The 25,643-nt window shown below is 31.4% G+C and overlaps 2 protein-coding genes across 3 annotated transcripts; one reads left to right on the forward strand and one right to left on the reverse strand.

The window, feature by feature from the left end:
- Positions 1-1,462: 1,462 nt before the first annotated feature.
- Positions 1,463-2,670, reverse strand: LOC143073598 (N6-Methyl-AMP deaminase-like). The gene has a single exon (XM_076249260.1). The coding sequence runs from the start codon at positions 2,626-2,628 to the stop codon at positions 1,597-1,599; it is 1,032 nt and encodes a 343-aa protein (XP_076105375.1). The 5' UTR covers positions 2,629-2,670; the 3' UTR covers positions 1,463-1,596.
- An 11-nt stretch (positions 2,671-2,681) lies between these two features.
- LOC143073596 (heparanase-like) lies at positions 2,682-23,154 on the forward strand. 2 transcript variants are annotated; one of them, XM_076249256.1, is made up of 11 exons: positions 2,682-2,780; positions 4,650-4,839; positions 5,197-5,417; positions 5,865-6,038; positions 6,365-6,530; positions 7,529-7,579; positions 10,682-10,879; positions 13,007-13,121; positions 17,265-17,380; positions 17,999-18,145; positions 22,824-23,154. In XM_076249256.1, the coding sequence occupies exons 2-11, from the start codon at positions 4,664-4,666 to the stop codon at positions 22,990-22,992; spliced, it is 1,533 nt and encodes a 510-aa protein (XP_076105371.1). In that variant the 5' UTR covers positions 2,682-2,780; positions 4,650-4,663; the 3' UTR covers positions 22,993-23,154. The 2 variants fall into 2 exon arrangements, with proteins under 2 accessions (XP_076105371.1, XP_076105370.1); XM_076249255.1 differs by lacking the exon at positions 6,365-6,530 and adding an exon at positions 6,564-6,735.
- Positions 23,155-25,643: the final 2,489 nt, after the last annotated feature.

The raw sequence follows: 25,643 nt of genomic DNA on the forward strand, positions 1-25,643 counted from the left end.
TAACCAGGTTAAAAGAGGTTTGGCCTTATCTTGTTCCTTAAAATGATATTTTTTTTTTTGTGTTTGACATCATGTCAATAACACTGGTTCATTATACAGGCATATAAAAAATATTCTATCAGTAGTTCTGTCCATTCAAAGACATGGTATTTGCTGCCTCTATCTTTGGTTCACAGCCTTTAGGTGAAAAATCAAGTGATAGATTAACTAGAAGTAACGAAAGGTCCACTAGGTATAGAGCAAAGAATGACATAGGGAGAGGTCCTCAACATACAAGTTATGGTACAGGTGATGCCAAAATCCTAACTCATACATAATTCATAGGAAATTCAGAACACTTATTACTCAACTATCAATTATACAATCCTTCACACCTTATAAGGATTTCTTACTCATGTTATTATGATAGGTGTAAAAGAGAGGTGACAGATATACAAAAGGGACATTCAAACTCATAGGTCGAAAATTAACTGTAAAATATGTAATTAAAATTCAAGCAGATAAAGATGTTATCCACATGGGATCATTCATTAAAATAAATGGTGTTGACAGACATCATAGAAGATGACAATGTATGTCCCATTGACAATAAATGACTTTTTAACTTTTTTGGATTTAAGCGTCACTGATGAGTCTTTTGTAGAGGAAACGTGTGTGGCGTGAATACAAAATTAAATCTGGAATCTATGATGAGTTTATTTAATACACAATGATATCATAAAGGATGAGAACAAACCCACTACCAGGTGAAGAATGGTCTCCAAGGAGTAATGTGTGTTTATGTTGCAGGGACTTTCTGTGGACTGTTTATCTTGTGTGCTAGTAGCTTAAACATTTGACTATATATGTTTGATAGTACAACACATGTTTCATGATTACATAGATCACATTAGCATGTTATTGTTTTAACATGCTTTTATGACTTAACACAAGCATTAATCAATTATAGGAACATTTAATATTGCTTGCACTGATGATGAAGACAGTTTGAAGCTTTTTTTGCACCTGTTGTATTCATAGATTATCATGACTATCGTTGATCATCTCAACGAGATTGATTTTCTTGCTTGAGCTGGTACGGCGAAAGCGAGGAAAGAAAATGATTTGAGGTGACCAATGATAATCTGTATATCGCTATTTTACCTATGAAGACATTGTCAATTTCATTAGCAACGCCACATGCTCCTTTAGTCTCTAGCGATAATTTTAATATCACTGGACTCCGCTGAGATAGGAAATTATCAGTCAGTAAGATCAAGGGAAAATTTCGTAAAATAGCAATAATATAGAATATCAGGAATATGGGGAGCTTTCAAATATCGAAGTGTAGTTAAACATGTTAAAACAATATGTTATCTACCTGTGAAGCCAGTTGATATAGATTTAATATCAGACCTACTTTTTTATGTGCAAGACCTGAAGATTTCTTTTTTTTTGCTATTGGAAATAAAGTTAAAAAAAAGATCTGTTATTCATTTATTTGAGTAATGTATATACTTTGATCTGTCTACACATTATTCTGAGCTTCTGGTAGTAAATAATTCTGTTTACAACATTTTAACATATTTACACTTGAACATGACTTAGAAGGTAAACTTATAATTGTCTAAATTGTAAGAATTTCTGTCTTAATTTTTCCTTTATGTCCTCAGCAGCAAAAATATATTCAATGCTTTCAAAGGAAAGTTTCCAAATGTTATCCACACTAAGATCAAATGTTTTAGCTGCTATCTGGTATTCCTCTGACAGAGTAGTATTAAATACACCTTTATCATCAGTACAGATCACACATGGATGATTCCTCTGGTACCAGTTTAGAAAATGGTGGTTATCAAAGTTGGGAACAGTTTGGCCAATAACATTTGATGTTAGACACAGTTCTAGAGGTATTTTATGTGTATACACATAGTCTGTCAACTCTTCTGATCCTCCGTCTTCTGGCAGCAAACATGTACCATGACCTATTCTATTTGGTGGTAATTTTAGCATGCCCAGTGTCTCTTCAATGTTTGGAACCTCGGCTAAATGGAGAGCTAATTTTAATCCTGCTTGTTTAGCCTGCTCGAAAACTGGAATGTAGTCTCTTACGTCGCCTACGGTAGGATCACCACTTAAATCAACACCGATAACAATTCCATTACTTAAAGTTTTATATTCAGCTGCTAATTCCACTGTTTCTTTTGCTATATCTACACCATTCCTCCTATCCACAGCCAATATAAACTTCACAATTATGTCAATATCATTACAGTCTTGTATAGCTTTAATCACAGCCTCGACATACCCCTTCTTTGTCATTCCTGTTGCTTTAACTTCTCTTGGTGTACTTCTAAGTTCGAGATATTTAACATTTTCTGCTGCAAATTCATGAATGACATCATAAGTTATCGTATAAGCTGCTTCTGTATTATCAGACACTTGGTGTATCAATTTGAACATATGAAAACAGTCCTCTAAAGTTGCAGTTTGGTCTTTCTGAAATGACAACTTATCTCCCTCACGATTTTTCTTTTTCAATAATTTTTTCATTGTTGCTTCACTTATTGATCCATTTATATGTGCATGAAGTTCAACTTTAGGCATTTCGCAGCAGAATTCTGCTATCGATAAATCTTTCTTGGAAGACATGTTAAACACAGAAGGTCAATTTTTAGGACAATTTTTTTCAGGCTGTAAATCTCGTTTCTTTCCCCTCGTGTTATTGTCCCCGAAACAACTGAGAGGGAAAGAGATGGAATAACAAATTAGAACTGATTTAGCCAATGTTGAAATACTTCATAGTATGTAAAAGATCGTTCAAAAAATATCTATTTTGATGTTAAACTTGACGAATTTATTCAGATGATAATCTATATAATTTTAAACTTGTATGTGCTGACAAGGACGTATAACTAACATATACATCCTTGGTGCTGACATTCACAGAAAATGTTCATAAAATAAATTAGTCATCTGCAATTTATTTCTAGTCCAAATAATTATGAAGTCTTGAAAGGCTATTATAATTTTTTTCTATGATGCCTAAGAAAAAAATTATAATAGCCTTTCAAGACGTCATAATTATTTGGACTAGAAATAAAGGGGAGATTTCTAGTCTAATTTGTCTTAAAGAAATATTTTGTTTGCCTCAATAATGTAAAGAAATACAGTTTAAGAACACGAAGTACACTTTAGACACAGGCACTTGTGGTTGGTGCATGCAGGTCATGATGTAGTCCAATTAATTATGATATCTGGCACTTGTTTTCTATCCATGGTAAGATCTAGATCTACTATCCCTATATATTATGAGAACGATCTACTATCCCAATATATTACGAAGTTACAAGTGCTCGTATATATTATGAGCACTTGTAACTTGTTTTCTATTCATGGGAAGATCTACTATCCCTATATATTACGAGAGCACTAAATGTAACTTGTTTTCTATTCATGGGAAGATATTCTATCCCTATATATTACGAGAACTCGTAATATATAGGGATAGTAGATCTTCCCATGAATAAAACTTGTAATATATAGGGATAGTAGATATTCCAATGAATAGAAAACAAGTTACAAGTGCTCGTAATATATAGGGATAGTTGATCTTCCCATGAATAAAAAACAAGTGCTCGTAATATATAGGGATAGTAGATCTTCCCATGAATAGAAAACAAGTGCTCGTAATATATAGAGATAGTAGATCTTCCCATGAATAGAAAACAAGTGCTTGTAATATATAGGGATAGTAGATCTTCCCATGGAAAGAAAACAAGTGCCTGTGCTGGCTAGGCTATTTTAATTTAGGCGTCCCAGAAAAAAATTAAAATAGCCTTGCCAGACGTCATAATTATTTGGACTAGTCATGATGATGAATCTGGAAAGGCTATTACATTTTTTTTTCTTTGATGCCATCACAGGAAGGCATCGAAGCAAAAATTTGAAATTTAAGCCTTCCAAGACGTCATGATTATTTGGACTAGATCATGTAGATGATAAAGATCTAGAGTAACACTGAGGACAGGATACGTTCTCCAAATGAAGACATGTATAAACATGATAAACATTGACTGTATGTAACGAATCAATTTAAATCCTTTTCAAAAATAACCATTATAACCGTAACAGATAATTATTTTAGACCTCTGATGAATCATGATAAGGATTATTTGACTCAGGACATAATAAAGTCACATATATTAGTACTACTCCCTGTTTTGTTGAAACAAGATAAAATTTGACAGTAAATGTAGCCCAAATCGACAGTTTGACAACAGGCGGTTCAAGGCTTTTCTACCCTTTAGATCTGTTGTGTTAATTTATGTGCATGTAGAATTCAAGGAAAATATATATTCAGGTTCATTGGTGCTTCCTTACACAAACATTTATATACATGTAGTAGTAAATATTTGTAGTATTTAATTTTATTTTTTGACAACTGTCATTCACTTAAGTTCTTTAGTTAAGGGGGTAAGTGATCTGTATTTAAAATTAAATTGACTTTTAATATTCTTGTTTTCCCTTCATTTTTACACAAAATATACAGTAGTAGTCAAAAAGGTGAAATGGAACCTAATTTCTTAAGAGATTTGTGGTTGATGTTATGATCTTTCATATGGTTATTAAACACGGTAAAACAACTAAAAATGTCAAATTGTGTGTTTCAGGAAAATTAAAGGATATGTATTCTCCAGTGTGTGTGTTATGGTATTTATTATATATTGCTTATTCTAATGGAAGTAAAACGAAAGTGTTTATCCATACTGACAACGTTATACAGACGATCCCAGACAGATTCTTAAGTGTTACCATAGATACAGCACTAATACAGGCAAATTGGGCAACATTAAACTTCAGGTATTTACTACCATGTATTATGACAATGGATGCAGGAAAAATTGGTTTATCTTTTAACATTTGGACATGTTTGCATATATATGTAACAATAAATACGGTAGAATTGGACAACATCCACTAATGAATAAAAAAACATAATTATGGCACGAAATTTGAGAGAAATCAAAAACCAGTAATACACACAACAACATTGTCAAACTGTGTTTTATGATTACATGTATATACATGTACAAACTACAAAGAATAAAAAATCATTAGTAATATTTCTTGGAAAAAGCTATGAACAAACAAAATGGTTTCAGTTTGTTGCTTTAAGGTTTGTCATTACATCATTAAGCACTTTGAACTTTTTTCAAGTTTTCCAAAGATACAGCGCCTAGCTGAAGGACTAGCCCCATGTTATCTCCGTGTTGGTGGATCATCAGCCGACTTTTTACAATTCAATCCTGGAGTTCAAAGAGAGAAAAACATGAAAAGATCAGGAGATGAATATCTAAAATTCAGGCCATATAAAAAGAGAAACATACCATTTGAAGATACATTGGAAATTCAGAAGTTGAAAAATTTTACCATGTCAGGTAATTAATGAAGTGAAGTCACATAATAGTTCATTTAGCAACATGAGTTCGAATAAAGATATACAAAAGTTATTGACAATTGTTGACTGTCATAACAATTCATGCAATTTGATAACCAGAAACTCTATGTCATAATTACTCTGATTTTATGAAGGAACATATTGTTGATTTTAAGGAATGCAATGAAACTATAGGTGTTAAAGTGACTGGCATAAATAAAGAAACAAAATATCATTTATAAATTTTTGTATGTCAATACATGTAGGTACAGTCTTGTTCATAAGAGTTTCTCTTCACCAATTGCAGGTCATTCAAAATTCTGACTTAATTGCAATTTGTTTCATCAAACTAAACTGCTCAACTGGTCAGAAAATTCAACCAACTGTTGAAAAAAGAAGCCATCAAAGTGCCAAATGATAATTTAAATGCATGTTAATTTGTATTTAGGTAAGCAGTGGGATCAGCTGAATCATTTTGTAGAGGTGGTAGGATGGGATCTTATATTTGATTTGAATGGTCTTTTAAGACAGGATGGACTGTGGCTACCAGATAATGCTAAACTATTGATGGACTACACATCACAGAAAGGATATAAAATTGCTGGATGGGAACTTGGCAATGGTACTCATATAATTTAAAAAAACAAAACAACCAATACTTCTGGAATTTTTTGCTATCTGCAATGTATCAACTGTTATTGAAGCAACTACTGAATATATATATATATATGCTTTTGTGTTTCAAAATTTGTACTTGAAATCCAAATTTCTTTAAGAACAAAAAAAATTAAGAATTTCTAAACCAGGACCAGACATGTACAAATGTACATGTTTATATCATCTAAAATTTACCTTTTTTTAAACAAATCATTCTGATTTAAAAAAAAAATCAAAGTAATGTCATGACTGTATAAACATACTGGCTAGTTTGCATTATGTATTTTTTAGAACCTGATGCATGGACTAATATTGGGTATAGAATCACTGCGTCTCAGCATGCTAATGACTATAGACTACTTCACACTATTCTTAATCAATATTCACAATGGAAAAACAGTACTGTGATTGGACCAAGCACGACAGGAAGTCGGCCTTCATTCAATTATCTTAAGAAGTAAGTCACTTAATTAATGATGTATTTTTTCAGAGCCTGATGTTTGGAGAAATCTTGGTTATAATATAAATGGTTCTCAGCATGCAGCTGACTATAGAGTGCTCCACAGTACTCTGGATCAGTATCCACAATGGAGAAACAGTCTTGTTATAGGACCTAGTGTTACCATGATGTCTAATATATACACATATATGTATCTAACAGAGTAGGTACTAAACAAATGTATTTATTATAAGTAGACATAAGAAAAGTCAAATGCATGCATCAGGCATGGGGTAACTAACAGGAAAAATATTTCATAAAGCTAGAATATAGTTATGTCCCTTCCTTTTGTGGTGAATAGATATTGTAGATTCTTCATATGTTTATATGCCCTGTTAGTTACCCAATCCCCATATTGTTATTCCCTGCTTTAAAAAGTTGGGGTATAGTTTATACCTCTATCTGTTCATCAGTCAGTCCATCCATCCATTACTTGACAAGGATTTCTGAAATTTGATTTAGGGTTTGTATATGTCAGCTATACTGTGTGATGCGTTTTCATATTCATGACTCAACAACTTCCTGTTTACCGAAAACACTTGTATCATTTTACACATGATAGCCAAGTTTAAAACTTTTGTCACATTTTTCTTAGGAACTACTTGACAAGGATTTCTGAAATTTGGTTTCAGGGTTTATATAAGTCAGATATACTGTGTGATGCGTTTTCATCACTCAACAACTTCCTGTTTACCAAAATATTTCAACGGGGGTATCATCAGTGAGCAGTAGTTTGCAGTTTTACTTGTTATATATATTTATATGTGTTTGTCATGTAGTTACTGCATCCCCCTAATGTTATGTTATGTATCCACATTTGAGCATTGTCTAAGTAACATATATGAATTGATTCACCAAATAAGAAACAATAAAGAGTTGTCTACAATACTCTAAAAGCAAATAGTTTATTTCAAAAGAAAACAATAATATAATTTTTGTGAATATTTTTATTACAGTTTCCTTGATGCAGGTGGACCAGACATTGTTTCTCACACTACATTCCATCAGTGAGTTTACATTCGATTTACTTTTCACTCATGACATCTTGAATGATAAAATCACACTTTTTTCATTGAGTTTCTTTTATGCCCCATTTATGGGCATTATGTTTTCTGGTCTGTGGCTCAGTCTGTTAATTCGTTCGTTCGTCTGTTCATCCCTCTGTTCGTCTGTCTGTCCTGCTTCAGGTTAAAGTTTTTGATGAAGTTGAAGTCCAATCAACTTGAAATTTAGTACACATGTTCCGTATGATATGATCTTTCTAATTTTAATGCCAAATTAGAGATTTTCCCCCATTTTCACAGTCCACTGAACATAGAAAATGATAGTGCGAATGGGGCATCCGTGAACTGGGGACACATTTTTGTTTTATTTATAAAATCATAACCTTTGAATTACAAATATTGAAAATTTAATATACGGCACTTGAAAGGATAAAAGTTTTGTTTAATTGCATGTGACTTTCTAATTCCAAGAAAAATTACCTGATGTTATAAAAAAATTTACTCTTCATCTATTTACAACATATAAGTGAACAAAGAAGACAAAAATCAGGAGATGTGGTATGGTTGCCAATGAGACATTTATGAGACAAACTTCAAATTAAGATAATATAAACAATTAGAGGTAACCATAGGAAAAATATCAATGGCCTAATTTGTAGCAAAATGATTTATGAAAAACAAAGATTACAGACATGAACCAACGACAACCACTGATGAACTACAATGTTCTTACTTGGGACAGACACATACAGATTGAGACGGAGTTAAACATGTTTGTGGGCGCCAAACCCTCCCTCTAACTAGGAACAAGGGGGGATATAGTACAACATAAGAAAAACACTATAAAAATCAGTCGAAAAGGGCTTAGATATAGGAAAATGTGGTAAGAGTGCCAATGAGAAAAACTCCATCCAATCAGATGGATACACAGCGGAAAAACAAATAACAAATACACAGACCAGACAACAGAAAGACACTAAGTACAGATCTGAGTGTACTTCCAGTTACAGACAGCAAGTTCAAACCAATAACAACTAATAATAACTAAATAAGATTTAATATTAATCAGTACACATCCAACATCCAATGAATACTTACCGTGCAAGGGCTGTTTAGCCAGTCAAGGTCGTTAAAAACTTCCATTTGTTGTTGTCCAATGGTTTAAATGTAAGATGTCATTAGCAATGCCAAGATACAGATATTGATTTAGTGAAGAACCATGAATGTGCATATTTTTATGACCATTATATTTAGTATGGTTTTGATTTAAGGATAAAAAAACTCATTATGTATACATGTGTACCAATAAAAATAACATTAAAAAATGTAATTACGTTGTTAAATTCATACAATTTTAGAATATGTTAAGGTAGATCATAAGTATATATATATTTTTTGAGACAGAATTCTCTTGAAATTTGCTAAAATAAAGATTTTACTATGGGTTTTTTTTAAATATAATAAAAAGTAATGGGTCACCATGCTATTTTACAAGCTATGAGATGTTGAAAATTGCCTACATTTGCATGATATGGTTAGATTGTTCATGAAAAAATACATTTGTGTGCATAAAAAAAAAATCTATGAAATAGAATTTTGAAATAAATTGTGAGAAGATAGGTTTATTATATGTTTTATGAACTTGTTTTCTTGCTACAGGTAAAAATTTAAAATTTCCCTCTTAGTCCAGTATAATTTTTTGCTAAAAGAGTTATCTCTTCTAAAATTGCTCATTTGAAAAAAAATGATTCTCAAAACAAACAAAAATTGATATTTGTTTAAATATTTTGTATAATACAATAAATCAGCAAGTTTTCTTTATATAAATTAACAGTCTAATCATTAAATTGCAAATCTTTCTCCAAATTTGCAGATTTTGGCAAATAACTAGACCGATAAGAACTGCGATTGTACAATCGAAGATGGCAGTTTACCATAAATGTACCTTAAAATCCGACCGTGCAAAGGCTGTATATAGCCAGTCGAGGTTGTTTAAAACTTTCATGTGTTACCTTAAAGGATCCACTATCTTATCAATATATATAAATTACATGCTATATGTCATGTATGTTGTACTTGATTAAAAGTACTATGGCTGCTTTCCACCATTCAAAGTTTTGTTTGTTCTATGTTTTCCTTGAGTTTCACACTTAACAATTAACACTCAAATAGGAGAATTACATGTACGCCTAAGATGGGATCAAACATATTGATGTATGTACATATGTATGTATGTGTGGGTGTATTCCTATATTAGTAGATACTCATAACACTTCTGAAAAAGAAAAACAATGACTTCATGAATGAGGTTAAGTTGCAAAAATTAGTTCTGACTTTAGTAATAGCAAAGGATTTTTAAGTCAATACTTCCAGGCTTCAACAGATCTATTGATCCCAGCTACAACAGAGATGATATCTTCCTCAATTTTATAATCATTTTTTTATTTAAAAAAAAGAAACCATGCAAGATTACATATAATACAGTGGTTTAACTATTCAATAAGATTTTATATGTCTTTGTCTCAAATTAAAAAGATACAGGACAAATCATAGGTCATAATTGGCAAATTCATATGAGTTTTATCTGGTCAATGTAATGTGGCAGCATCAAGATAGTCACAAATTGATGATTGTATACTAATTAGACAGTCTTCTTTTCTACAGCACTCCTTGGGTTATAAATCAGTGCTAATGAATTATAGTGCCTGCCAATATAATTCTGCCATGCTTCCAGTTGGTCCAAATGATTATGGCATCTTGAAAAGGCTATTTAAAATTTTTGCTGTTACGCTTCCTGTAACACAGGAAGGCGTCACAGCCAGAAATTAGCATTTCATGATGTGATAATTATTTTATTGTAGTCAATATTTTGTTGATATGAACTGACATCTTAGTTATTAGATATACCGGTATGCATGCAGCATTATAGACATGATTATAGATTTTTGCTTAAACAAGTACTAGTAGATAAAATCTTGAAATATTACATTAAAATTGAGCTCTTTGTAAGGGTTGAAGGCATCACTACTCTTTATGCAAAAACAGGAAGTTACATACATGTATAATAAATTTCATCACCTCATATTTTGTTTCTCTTCACAACAGTTACTATGGACATGGTCCAGACATGACTGTTGCTAAGTTCATGGATCCTAAACTCTTAGACAGTCTAAAACATCAGATAAAGTTGGCTCAAGGATTAGCACCATATCCAAAGTATGGCAAAGTCTGGTTAGGAGAAACAAGCTCAGCCTGGGGAGGAGGAGCTGCTGGTTTGAGTGACAGATATGTGGCTGGTTTTATGTAAGTTCTGGTTAGGACAAATAAGCTCAGCCTTGGGACAAGGATTAACTTTTTTGAGTGACAAGATAAATTAATCTTTTAATTAAGATACTGGTTTGGTACAATAAGCTTATGTTTTGGGCAAAAAAGAGCTGCTGTTTTGAAGACTGAAAAAATAAGTTGTCTTTTGACAATGGCTTGCTGTTTAAAATGACAGACGATTTAATGTGAGTACATGTCAAGAAAAATTAGGTCAACATTAGAACCTTTGAGAAGGCAAATCAAATATTAAGGATTGATCATTATACGTAGGATTCCAATTTTCGTGGACTTTACATGTAGTACAGATGAACCATTACCTAAAATATTTTAAAGAATAAGAAATTTTCTATAGGCTTGTATGCAGATTTTGGCAACCCCATAAAAGTTGATTTCCACAAAAATGCAAGTGTTATAAAAAATAAGATGTGGTATGATTGCCAATGAGACATCTGTCCACAAGAGACCAAAATGACACAGACATTAACAATTATAGGTCACCGTACTGCCTTCAACAATGAGCAAAGCCCATACCGCATAGTCAGCTATAAAAGGCCCCTATAAGACAATGTAAAACAATTCAAACTAGAAAACTAACGGCCTTATTTATATAAAAAAAAATGAACGAAAAAAACGAATATGTAACACATAAACAAATGTCAACCACTGAATTACAGGCTCCTGACTTGGGACAAACACATACATAAATAATGTGGCGGGGTTAAACATGTTAGCGGGATCCCAACACTCCCCTAACCTGGGACAGTGGTATAACAGTACAACATAAGAACGAACTATAAAAATAAGTTGAAAAAGGCTTAGCTCATCAGATGGACAAAAATACAAGTGGACGTGGCCGGGTACTTATACATCCCAACACAAAAAGACACAATGAACAGATCTGAGAGTATTCGCAGTTATCTGACAGCTAGTTCAAAGCCACTAACAACTAATAAAAAAATCATGCATCTAAGACTAAACTATCAATCCGTACACATCCAACATCCAATGGATTTAGTGTAAAGACGTCATAAACAGCCAGAGAAAAACATGACCTTGTGCAATGCCAAGTTACAGGTATCGACAGATTGTAGATCCATGAATGTATATATGTATATAACATACTAGTAATATTTAGTAAGCTTTTAATTTACTGATAACAAAATCAATATTTATACCAATAAAAACAATATTCAATGATCTTATTACAGTGTTGAATAGGTAACTTTTTAGAATAAGTTTATTTAAAGGAGCGACAAGTTTACATGGATCATTTCTAAATTTCCCCGCACGGTTAACAACATTTCCGTAAAAATGAGAATGTGCTATCCCGTTTGAAATAAGTTTTCTACAGGTACAACCAAACTTCAAAACCAAATCTTTATATCTATGGAAAAATTTAGTAAAGGTTTTAAGTAATTTATGGTAACGATATCCCTTTTAATAATTTACCAGTAATACAAAGATTGCGTTCGTTAAAATATCAATCGTTAATCAATCTTCAAAAATTGGTACCCAAGAAAATAACTGAATCTACAGTACAGTATGTTTTTATAGATCTTTATTCCCAAAGTGGAAAAATTCAAATGAAAACAATAGATATGTATGATGATTAAATGTGAATTAAAAAGTATCTAATGTTTTTACCAATGTGAATAGTGCAATTAGGTTAGTATATATTGCAATAGTAAGAACTTGCATTCTGATATCTGAAACACTTATGAACCATATAAATAGATGACAACTACTGAACATAAGATTCCTGACTTAGGACAGGTGCAAACAATTGGAGCGGGATTAAACATTTTAATGGTATCGAACCTTCTCCCTGTTCTGAAATAATAGTATAACATCACAACATAGAAAGACACACTATAAAATATCAATTGGAATGGCTTTACTCAATAAAAAGACGTAGTAACACAAATTAACCCACAATGAATGAATAAATTTGATCTGTAATATATATGCAGACTATACTGAAATACCAATAAATAATCTCTTATTTTTGTCTTAAAGATATCAATAATAAATGCATGAAATAATTTCTGAATTTATAGTACTTATTTATATTTTACTGAATCAGTTTTATTGAATCTTTTCCTGCAGGTGGTTGGATAAATTAGGTGTGTCAGCTTCCTTAGGAATAGAAGTTGTTATACGACAAGATTTTTATGGAAATAATTATGGTTTGATTGATCCAAAGACACTAGACCCTAATCCTGTAAGTATAACAATGGTTTGATTGATTCAAAGACACTAGACCCTAATCCTGTAAGTATAACAATGGTTTGATTGATCCAAAGACACTAGACCCTAATCCTGTAAGTATAACAATGGTTTGATTGATTCAAAGACACTAGACCCTAATCCTGTAAGTATAACAAAATCGCAATAATAAATGCACGCAATAATTTCTGAATTTACAGTACATAATCACAATAATTTTAACTTGCATTTTGAATTTTTAACCGGATTTTTGTGGCAAAAATGTCGGTTATTGATTTGGGGATGTACGGCGGTCGGTCGGGCGGGCGGCAACCAAATGTTGTCCGTGCATTTACTCATGAACCGTTCATCCAAAGCTTTTAAAATTTTAATATGTTGTTACTGACAACAAAATGAAGGTCAAGTTCAAGAATGACGATTTTGACTTTTACCGTTCAGGAGTTATGGTTCTTGAAAGATTGAAAAATGGTGTTTCCAGTCGTGTCCGTGCATTTGCGCATGAACTGTTCAACCAAAGCTTCCCAAATTTTAATATGTTGATACTGATGACAAAATGGAGGTCAAGTTCAAGAATGAGGATTTTGACTTTTACCGTTCAGGAGTTATGGTTCTTGAAAGATTGAAAAATGGCGTTTCCAGTTGTGTCCGTGCATTTACGAATGAACTGTTCAATCAAAGCTTCCCAAATTTTAATATGTTGTTACTGATGATAAAATGGAGGTCAAGTTCAAGAATGACGATTTTGACTTTTACCGTTCAGGAGTTATGGTTCTTGAAAGATTGAAAAATGGTGTTTCCAGTCATGTCCGTGCATTTACTCATGAACTGTTCAACCAAAGCTTTTCAAATTTTAATATGTTGTTACTGATGACAAAATGGAGGTCAAGTTTAATAATGTCGATTTTGACTTTTACTGTTCAGGAGTTATGGTTCTTGAAAGATTGAAAAATGGCGTTTCCATTCATGTTGTTGCATTTACTCATGAACCATTCAACCTAAGCTCTTTCAAATTTTAATATGTTGATACTGATGACAAAATGCAGGTCAAATTTGATATTGATGATTTTCACTTTCACCGATCATCAGTTATGGTTCTTGTGATATTGCCAGGACACAAATAAATGTTAATAAATCCGGTTTGCTGTCGTTGTGACAGCCTCTTGTTTTATATGAATTCAACAAGATTTTTCTCAATTTGGCAAAGATAAAAATCACATTTAAGTCTAAATTGACAGAATCGAAATAATAAATGCACACAATAATTTCTGAATTAATAGTAGCTTATATCAATGTATTATAGTGACATATCTTTAAGGATCTAAACAGGTGGTTGCCTCTTTAGATTATACATATATGGGTAGAAAATATTTCATGTGAATTCTGGTAGAAAGGATAAAGCCTTCATTAATTGTCATATACTCTTAAAATTTGCAGAAACTTTAGATCAGAGAAATTGTAAGTAGTCAAACCAGATCTGCAGTTTATATGACGATATTTAACCATTTATGTGGCTTTGTACTGAAACAGTAACCAATTTGCTAATAGATAGTGGGTGGGGGACAGGAGCAGTCAACTCAAAGAAGTGGTTTCCTTGCAATACCTTATAAACAGTTCAAACAGTGCTCTTCCAATTTTGATATGTTGTCACTGATGTTATTTAAAATAGCTATATTGTTTCAGTTTAATGTTGGTGTGATGTTTATTAGGTAAACTGTGATTCCAATTAATGAAATAGAAATAAAACAAGATTATTGAGACAAAACCACAATTTGATTTATTTTTCATTCTTTTGTTCATCAACACTTATAAAACTTTGTATTTATATATAACATCAGCTGCTGTCAAAAGGTGTGAATAATTATCATCAATACTAACAGAACTGTACTGGAATAGAGTTCATGCTGAACATCTTGAAACAGGTTAATACTGGTGTTATTGTCTTGGTTATCTGGTGACTCATAAATGTACTCAATCTCCTTATTTTGATATTGGAATTTTTTAAAACATACAGAATTTGTTTATGCACCACCTACAATAGAAGAGGGGCATTATGTTTTCTGGTCTGTGCGTGCATTCGTTCGTTCGTGTTCCGTCTGTCTGTCCGTCCGTCTGTCCCGCTTAAGGTTAAAGTTTTTGGTCAAGGTAGTTTATGATGAAGTTGAAGTCCGAACAACTTGAAACTTAGTACACATGTTCCCTATCATATAATCTTTCTAATTTTAATGCCAAATAAGAGATATTTCACGGTCAACTGAAAAAAAATGATAGTGCGAGTGGGGCATCCCTGTACTATGGATACATTCTTATTCATCTATGTATTAGTAATAACAATAAAATTATTTATGAAAATATATTTAAACTATGGTTTGCTTTCATTAACACAAATCAATTCTTGTGTAATTTATATTGGTATTCCCTTGAACAAGTATAAAAACCTGCCACTTTTCTAAAAAGAAATAACCTTGATGATCTATATTGAGCTTAATTTGCACATTATTTAAAAAAAAAATGTGCTTAAATTAACAGTTTTGATATTTAAATGTTCAATAACAATTACAAATATCATAGTTTGCCACCCTGCCATCAAGTTTTCTAATATCACTGCTAGATATTCTATAAAGGTCTATCTCTGATTTATACATGGTGAATTGTATTGTGCACATATCTGCTATGTTGAATGCAGACTTTACTTTGTTACCTATATATATCATAGATTTATAAATGCCCCATGGTAAAACCAGAGAGGATAATGTACATTCTAACATGAGTACACACCTGGGTAAAATATGAATATATTGTTTGGGCTATTCCGATCGTACTCCCACGTCAAATGATTTTTTATGAATGAGCTACTCGTCGTCAAATCTATGACGTCAGAATATAAGCATTTTACGGGAAAATACATGATTGTGAAACCGAAAACCATCATAAACAAGGAAACGTAAACAAAGGATGATAAAATGTGTTATATAAGCCATTTGTTGTATACTTATAAGACATATAAGTATTTAGATTCATCCAAACCTATCTAAATAACTATTGTAAATAGTTAAAGCATGTCACTTATTCAGTTTATTCCTTTCTTTTACGTCAATTTAATAGTGCGTTTATTTATGGGAACAGCAAATAATGCCTTCACCTAGAGCTCTTCGATCCAAAATAATTGCTGTATTTGTCCTTTTAGAATAGAAATAATTCATGGGGGCTTGAATATATCGTGATTTTACCACGGGATGTCCCTCAAAGCCGATATTTTACCCCTCGCTATTGCTCAAGGTGAAATATTTGCCATAATTAATTGAGAAATTTTAGTTAGAAGTTTATTTTCGCTAATTTCATGATTTAAATATAATGCTGTTAACATTCTGTTTTAAGATGATCAGAAACACTGACACACTGACAATAAAGATACAAAAACTTTCAAAAAAGCTTGTTACTGTATGTTTCTTCCGTAAGTTTCTTCTGCATGTCCTAAGCTTGTAAATCGGTGGTTTGTTGCTGCATATCATTTGTGTTTTTTTTGTTGGGTTGTTGGTTTGTATATAAATATTTTGTAAATCAGGCAATTCATTTTCTCATTAGCTGTTTCATTATTTGTCATGTCAGACCTTTTATGGCTTGCTATGCAGTATAGGTTTACTCAATGTTGATTGCTGTAAGTTGATGATGAGTTGCTGTGTACATTTTATGTTATTTGTCTTTTGGTTGAGAAAGTTGTCTCATTGAGAATAAAACCACATCTTCTTATTTTTATGTTGGCCTAAGAAGTCATAAAATTTGAACACTGCAAAAATGATACACTTTTAAAAAAAAAACATGAACTCTGAATGGAGGAAAACCTGGTGGGTGGGCAAGGTCATCACTTAAATATGGGGAGCAGGAGAACATGGAGATAAGAAACGATGCATTAATAGCAACTCTTTAAAAGTCCTGAAAGTGACTAGGTCAATACGTAATTGTCTAGATGGTAGATTATAGAAATTTTAACTTCCTGACTATGTCATTTTATTGTGTAATGCTGTATTCATTATAATAATGTACTGAAATATGGGCAATTGGCAATTATTGTTAATGTCTTTGTGTCAATAAAATAATGATATTTGTATTGTTTATTTATTTTACGAAATTAATATTTCAGGACTTATGGTCATCATACCTGTTTAAAATACTAGTTGGTAAATCTGTATTGAATGTCACCATTGATGATAAGTCTGGAAATGTAAGAATGTATGCCCACTGTACTAACACCAAAAGGTCAGTATTCACAAAAATAGGTTTTTATAACATTACTGATTTATGTTTTAAATCCTTTTACAAAGACTTAATTAGCCACCCTAATGCTACAAAAGTCAGTTTGAGTTTCTCCCAACTTTTTCAAAGAAAAACTATTAAAACAGTTGAAGTTTTAAAATAAGGAAAGATGTGTTATGATTGCCAGTGAGAAAGCTATCAACCGGAGTTCAGATGAAATGGATGTTACCCAATATAGGTCACTGTAAAGTACAACCTTAAACAATAATAAAAACTAACACTTTATACTGAGGTTAAATTATATTAGCCCTGCAGACTTATTTTGGTACCATATGCACATTTCTGTCATTCATGACCAGTTATACAGATTTTGTTTTATAAATACCGCAACATATTGAGCTGATTTGTAGAAAATCTACTATGAGGAGTTACAGATCAAGTTTACCATTGGTCCAGCTCTGCTGATTTTTGTCTTGACTTTCAAAATGTTAAAAAAAATGGTTTAAAGTTGGTGCTTTTTGGGGAGTTGGGCCATTCATGTCATTTTGCCACATCTTGTTTATTCATATTTCTGATGATATACGCTGAAGTACACTACTTTGTAATTCCTATATTTTATAGAACTAATTACAAGCCTGGTAGCATAACATTATATGGTATGAACCTGAGGACAGAACCTACAACAGTTACATTCCCACAGTTTATACCAGATATCAAACTTTACCTCTATATGTTAGAACCTGTTGGTAAAGAGGGATTGAAATCACAGTAAGTAACAAATGGAATAAACTTGTGTTACATATTTGTTTTTCGTTCATTTTTTTTAACAGAAATTAGGCCCTTAGATTTCTCATTTGAATTTTTTTACATTTGTCATTTCGGGGCCTTTTATAGCTGAATATGCTGTATGGGCTTTGGTCATTATTGAAGGCAGTACAGTAACCTATAGATGTTAATTTATGTGTCATTTGGTCTCTTGTGGAGAGTTGTCTCATTTGCAATCATACCACATCTTCTATTTATATGCCTGTTTACGGGACGTATAATGGTATACCGTCAATCTTCCGTCTGTCTGTCAGTTTGTAGTCAACATGTCAGACATTAACTCAAAAACAGATTCCAACAATGCTTTGAGCAGTTATCATGAAACTTTGGTGACTGGTTTATATCAATTAAGATAACCTCCCATTAGTTTTTCATGAATTTCTGATGACATTGAGAAGTTATTGAACCTATTTTTTAAAAAAGTGACGGGGTATCATGCTCTCATGGCACAGCAGTTTATTTTATATTGTCATCATATAATGTCTCGATACAATTAAATTTGCCAAGAATATCATGGCATATCATGGCAGATTAATCTGATTTTTAAAATAGAAGAACATGTTTATACTGTAGTCTGCTATTGTTATCTACAGAAAAGTACTATTGTTTTCTTATGCATGTAAATCATCATGGCTTCAATGGCTAAATTAGAATATAAGGATAAGATGTAAGTATTGTCTTTCATCTTAAAAACCATCATCAAAATGTTCAGAATGTCAAGATCTACCTATTGTCCTCGGCCCATCTTTTAAATTAATACACAGGTATGTGGTTTGTCATTTGAGTCTCATTCAATTTTACAATTTTACAAATAGGAAAATTATTCTGCAATGATTTCATTTTTTGATTGCTGAAGTCAAATTGAATCTTAGAAATAGGTTCATATGAACATCAGAATTTACACTTGGCTTAGAAGCAATTTTCTGTTAGGCAGTCTGAATTATGTATGGAAACGTTGCTGCATGACAACCTATTGAAACAAATTACTCCACTAAATACTAATCTTTAAAGGGAATAACAATATTACATAGAAAGCAAATAAATGTACACTGATGAAAAAACAGGATTTAGGGAAATATTGCTATCAAGGCTTAGACTAATGAATACAGTCCATTTAACATTTGTTATTTACAATGTGTTAAAATTAAAATTTGATATATTTTATTTATTTTTAAAAATCTTTAAGTAATATTATGTAAAATTAGTTATTTGATATATGTAATGTAAAATTATTTGACATATAAATTTAATGTTTGTTATTGAAGAAAATAAATATTGATTAATTATTACTGTGCTTATCCAGTGACCTTTGGGGTTTCACAATAGCAATGGCTCAAACAGTTTACCAAATTGCAGTTAGATTTCTTCTCCAACTAACTGATCAACTGGTAAAATATTTTAACAGATTGCAAGTGAAATGTTGTTAGTATGAAGTGAGTGTTGTAAAATCAAAAGTAATACTTACCGTCCAAAAACAGTTAGTTGATATCTTTGTAATTCTTTTCAAACACAATAATGACTTACTATAGTATGAGTCACTGAATAAGAAGGTCTAATATTGACAAGGAAACTTCTATCATAAATAGATTTTATAAATAAATAGTTCAAAACATTGTTTTGTAAGTCTATAATTTATAGCTCCGTTTTCCAACAACAAGTTAGTGCATATTTGTAATTTGGATTTTTTTTTCTAAAGCAATTACTTATCTGCTACCATTAAAGGGAAATAATTTACATTACTGAAAATCAGTGAAAATTTTGTCACAATTTTTGTCTGACAAATATCAAACTTTCCTCATTTAATTTGTTTGTAACATACGTTCTATGATTATTAAACTTTTATCCTCTGTTTTGAAAAGAACAATGAAATTTATTTTTAAGATGATTAAAATTTTGAAAAAAAACTGATAAAAACCTATTATTGAACATGTTCAAAGTTCTATAAATCATACAAATTCCCCTGTAAATTAAGAAAGTATCACCAGTCCAGTAGTCAGTAATTTTATTTTGACATGCATTTTTATTGATATGGTAAAATTATAGATTAACAGCTGTTTTGCAAAACTTTGCATTGTTCAATTTGGTACTAAGGATTCTCGACAATGGAGCACAAGATAACTTATAAGCAGTATTTGGCAAAACCTTTGTAATTTGTGTCCTAAATGCCCTTCAACTTCCTCCTAATTTGGCAATTCAATTTTTTTATTCAAGACGTATTGATGATTATTTTGTAGGTAAAATCATAAGCCTGGTATCATTGATTAACTTTTTAGTGTACAATAACTCAATAAAAATTATTTCCCTTTAATGCCAGCAGATCAGTAATTTGTATAGAAAATATTATACGAATCATAATTACACAATAACTTTGTCTTAGAAGACAAAGCTATAAAATATACATCTACAAAACAATAGTTTCAACTATTTATTTATAAAATCTATTTATGATAGAAGTTTCCATGTCAAAATTATACCTTCTTATTCAGTGACTCATACTATAGTAAGTCATTATTGCGTGGTGAAAGAATGACAAAAATATCATCTGACTGGATCTGGACTGCAAGTATGTATTACTTTTGATTTTACAGCACTCACTTCATACTAACAACATTTCACTTGCAATCTGCTAAAAGATTTTACCAGTTGATCAGTTTGTGGGAGAAAAAATCAAACTGCAATTTGGTATACTGTTTTAGCCATTGCTATTGTGATACCCCAAAGGTCACTGGATAAGCACTGTAACAACAGTGGGAAGTGTTAACTGTGTGATAGCCATGGGAATGATGAAGCTAGAAAGGTTATATATTATTTTTGTTTCAGTTTTCTCTGAATAAATTGTTAATTAAGGTATACTTTTGGTCATTTTTCATAACGGTATGTTGGTAACATACTTTTTCATATACTCAACTTTTGACACAGAATTGTATAATTTTATAACTGGTTGGTAGGACATTCAGGTACTTGGTGTCAAGTAAGAACAACTAAAAGGAGAAAATCAAACTTAGAATTTTAGTAAATTTTACCTGTATTGTACTATAACTTGAGTTTGTATGGAATGATCAAGTGGAAACTTTACATAATTGTTATTGTGAAGGAAACAAAAGTTGTAAGATATATATTTGCAGTAGCCACATTCAGGTATAGAGTAACAATTCGTTGGTTTCTCAACATTGGTATTGGTGAACATAATAAACTGTTCATGTTTCCAAACAGTCTATCCTCAGGCATGATTTTCTATAAAGACATTTTATTTGATTATAATTGAAGGCCTTTAAAAAATTTAATTTTATTCTTTAAGAAAAATTAAAGCATAGCATCTACTCTTGCTGCAGCTGTTTATTATCAGAGATGTGCACTTTGAAATAGAAATAGATAGAAAAAACATTATAAGTAATCTCATGTCTTTTCTTTCTTGTACAAGATGTTTATTTAAGAATTGAATGCTTCTTTTTGTAACTTTATTGGGGTGTAAAAGCTTTGACCGAAGTACATTATGTATGAAGCGCTTCGTTCTAAAAATGTGCGCACGGTCAACGCTTTTACAACCCTATGGAGTTTCAAAAAGAAGCATTCACTACTTATTATTACATTTTTTAGGTAGGATTATGAAAACACGATTTTTATCAATTTTTCATTTAATTTACCTGTGCACTTTATTCTGGGACCTCGTGTCATCATGAATGATACATTTTATTGTGTAATGTAACTGATTAAGGAAGAAGGCGATATTGCAGTGTAGCCAATCAGAATAACATATTATAATAATACATATATATAATGTAATTATGAAAAGTTGAAAAAATAAATTTATACATTACCCTTGGACAGTTCAAATAAGTGCAACACAGGGGACTTTGGAACTCTCCTTTTACATTGTGAAATTCATGGTATTGAAGCAAAAAATAGTGATCTTTGGTCTTGATGACCCAAATAGTATCCAGAGTAAAAAAAAAATGTTTATTTTCACTTTCCAATTCACTGATAAAAGGACTTATTATATTGGAATGAATTACATTGATTTCCCAGTTAAATAGAACTGATAGTTTAAACATATTTATTTATAGTGGATTGGGAAACAAGTTTTGCAACTTATATTAATCCCTTTCCACTTTGCAGGTGCGAGTGCTGCCTTGTTGCGGCATTAGCCTACTCTTTTTTGAAATCTAAATAAAACTGATAATTTCACATGGGAAATAAACGTGGTTATTTGCCAATGTAATAAAAAGAATAACTAATTAAAGAATTCAAATATCGAAAAATATTAAACTTGTGACAGAAAAACACTGATATGCGCATTCGTGAATTAATGTGTTGTTCGGTCACTCATTGAATATTTTTCTCTATTTGAATTCTTAGATTGGTTATTCTATAATTATTTTTTATACTTTGTCAAAATTTGGTAGAGATTTGCACATTTTTGGCTGAAGCTTTTATTTTTTTTATTTTATTTTTTCAGTATAGATTTTTGCAATTACTATTTGTAGACAGTCTTGGGTTTATGTTTTGACATGATCAATTTGTGAAACTTTGTATGGTTATAATGTGAATATTTTTTCCATAAGTCTATCAGAAAAGTACTATATAAACCTTATCATTAAATGTATCTTTGTTCTATTTTCAGGACTGTTGCCTTGAATGGGAAAACATTAAAAGTGAGTCCTGATTTAACCATGTCACAAGTCACAGACATTCCTGAAATAGTTAATGGAACATTCACATTCCCACAGCAATCTTATGGGTTTATAGTCATATCCGATGCAAACGTTGCTGCATGTAAAAACAAGGTGTGATATTGCATATGTTCACTTGACAGCTTTTATACAAAATCTCAGAACTGGTACTGCATATGTTTAACTATCCATGTGTTCAAGGTTTGACTGATTCTAATGCTTGGATTGTAGATATATTAGTGGTTCATTTATAATTTGTTGAAATATTGTTCATGTATTTGATTTTCTGTTGGTTATACTGAATCTCCTCAGACATTATGCCTCAGATGCTTTAGTTATTTATCTCATCCATGTATAAACCAGTAGTCTATGTACATACTAAGTATCAACAATATACTTAAGGTTTGACAACACACCAATTCGACTTGAGCTCCTTAAATATTATTAAGCAAATATAAGTATTTTTACTGCTCAACCCTCATTGATAAACTGAATGCTAAAAGCAGCATGCATTGGTATTTAGTATACAACTTATTAATGGGACATTCCTTAGTGGGAGGTGCTAAACAGCACTCAGGATTATGTTCCTAGAAAGGACAAAGAAAACCCAAATGCCACAAGAGGTGACTAATTAACAAGACATTTATATCTGTGTTCGAATTGATGTAGTTAGACCTCTTGTATGAATATATGATACACTTCACTTCTAGCTGATTGAGAAATGATTCTAAATCTATATCATCTCAAAAGTCAAGAAAACAATATATCATGTGAAGTAAGTACTAGTACTACTGAATGTCATGAAAATCAAACTATGTATAAAAAATTATATACATAGATATAGGAAGATGTGGTGTGAGTGCCATCCAAATAACAATTTAAAAAAAAAGTAAACCATTATAGGTCAATGTACGGCCTTCAACATATAAGTTTAACTATAACCTTATTGAATGTCATGTAACCTTTAAATGAAACATATTATTTGTTAATACCATTTATATACTGTTAACAAACTGATGTTTCATACTTGTGACTAAGAAATTGACTCAAGAGATCAAGAGTGTTGACCACAACAACTGACCTTACGTTTTATGTCTTGTTATTTCGATTGTTCAATTTTATTAATACCATGTTAAATACTGATTTAAATCAAGTTTTAAGTTTCACTGATTCTTATTATCTGTTACCTTTTTCATGCATAATATTTTATTTTATATTATACAAGTTTGTTAAACTAAGTTCTCAAATTTTGTTTTAATAAATTTAACGGTACCAATTTTCTTGCACCAGATGCGCATTTGGACAATACATGTCTCTTCAGTGATGCTCCTGGCCACAATATTTGAAGCTGTTCTTCTAATTTCACTAATATCTGTTTCACAGGATGTTCATATATGTAAGCCAGGCAAATAATTACTGATGGAAATAAAGTATAAGTAAATGTCAAATGGAAGGAATAATTCATCTTAAATCTTGGGATATTTTGAAATTTTCCTTTGGCGTTTAATGATTTAGTAGCTTTAATAAACAGTGCTCTTGTTGTCAGAGAACTTTACACTTTGTTTGAAAGAGGTATTATTAAAGAGGGACAAAAGATACAAGAGGGAAATTAAAACTCATAGATCGAAAATAAAAATACTTATGATAAAAACATGCAGATAAAGACCACCAACAAAATTAAAAAATTGGAAAAAGTGAACTACATTTTGAGTTTACTTGATCAGTGGGCTATCAAAAGTTCATGATAATTACTACAGCAATAGCATTACTCTCCAATACGACAATAGAAGTATTCAGTTGGAAACATTTGTTGATACTCAATACAGCTGAGAATGTATTTCTTTAATCTTTTAACATGGTTCCAATGTTTACAGTTTCTGTCCATCTATTGTTACAGAATGCGAGACAAACACATACGTATTCAGCTATAAACTAGTATGTTTTTTTTTTCATTTTAGCCATGGCGTTGTCAGTTTAAATTAGATTTATGAGTTTGACTGTCTCTTTGGTGTCTTTCGTCCCTCTTTTATATAAGGCTCTATAAGTCTGAGGATAAAAGACATGAATACCCCATATCTTGTTTATAGATGCCTCATATTATGAAGTTACTGTGTGGTATATAGTTATCAAAGGTACCAGGATTATAATTTAGTACGCCAGACGCGCGTTTCATGTCTTTGACATTATTTTAATGGTATAAGGAATGCTTAAAACATAGTTTTACCTATATATAATATTGTGAGTGAAAGAACAACTTTATTTGATGTATAGAACTATTAAAAGTTCTACATGTCTACATGTCATCCAGAAAGCGTTCCCATAACCTTTACCTTATTTTATGGATCAGTGATGGAATTTGAGTTTTATTTTGTTGAGTCAGTTTTTATACGACCGCAAAAATTTTAATTTTTTGTCATATATTGCTATCACGTTGGCGTCGTCGTCGTCGTCCGAATACTTTTAGTTTTCGCACTCTAACTTTAGTAAAAGTGAATAGAAATCTATGAAATTTTAACACAAGGTTTATGACCACAAAAGGAAGGTTGGGATTGATTTTGGGAGTTTTGATTCCAACATTTTAAGAATAAGGGGCCAAAAAGGGCCCAAATAAGCATTTTCTTGGTTTTCGCACAATAACTTAAGTTTAAGTAAATAGAAATCTATGAAATTTTGACACAAGGTTTATGACCACAAAAGGAAGGTTGGGATTGATTTTGGGAGTTTTGGTTCTAACAGTTTAGGAATTAGGGGCCAAAAAAGGGCCCAAATAA

This window comes from Mytilus galloprovincialis, chromosome 4 (assembly GCF_965363235.1).
Source record: "Mytilus galloprovincialis chromosome 4, xbMytGall1.hap1.1, whole genome shotgun sequence".
NCBI classification, from domain to species: Eukaryota; Metazoa; Mollusca; class Bivalvia; order Mytilida; family Mytilidae; genus Mytilus; species Mytilus galloprovincialis.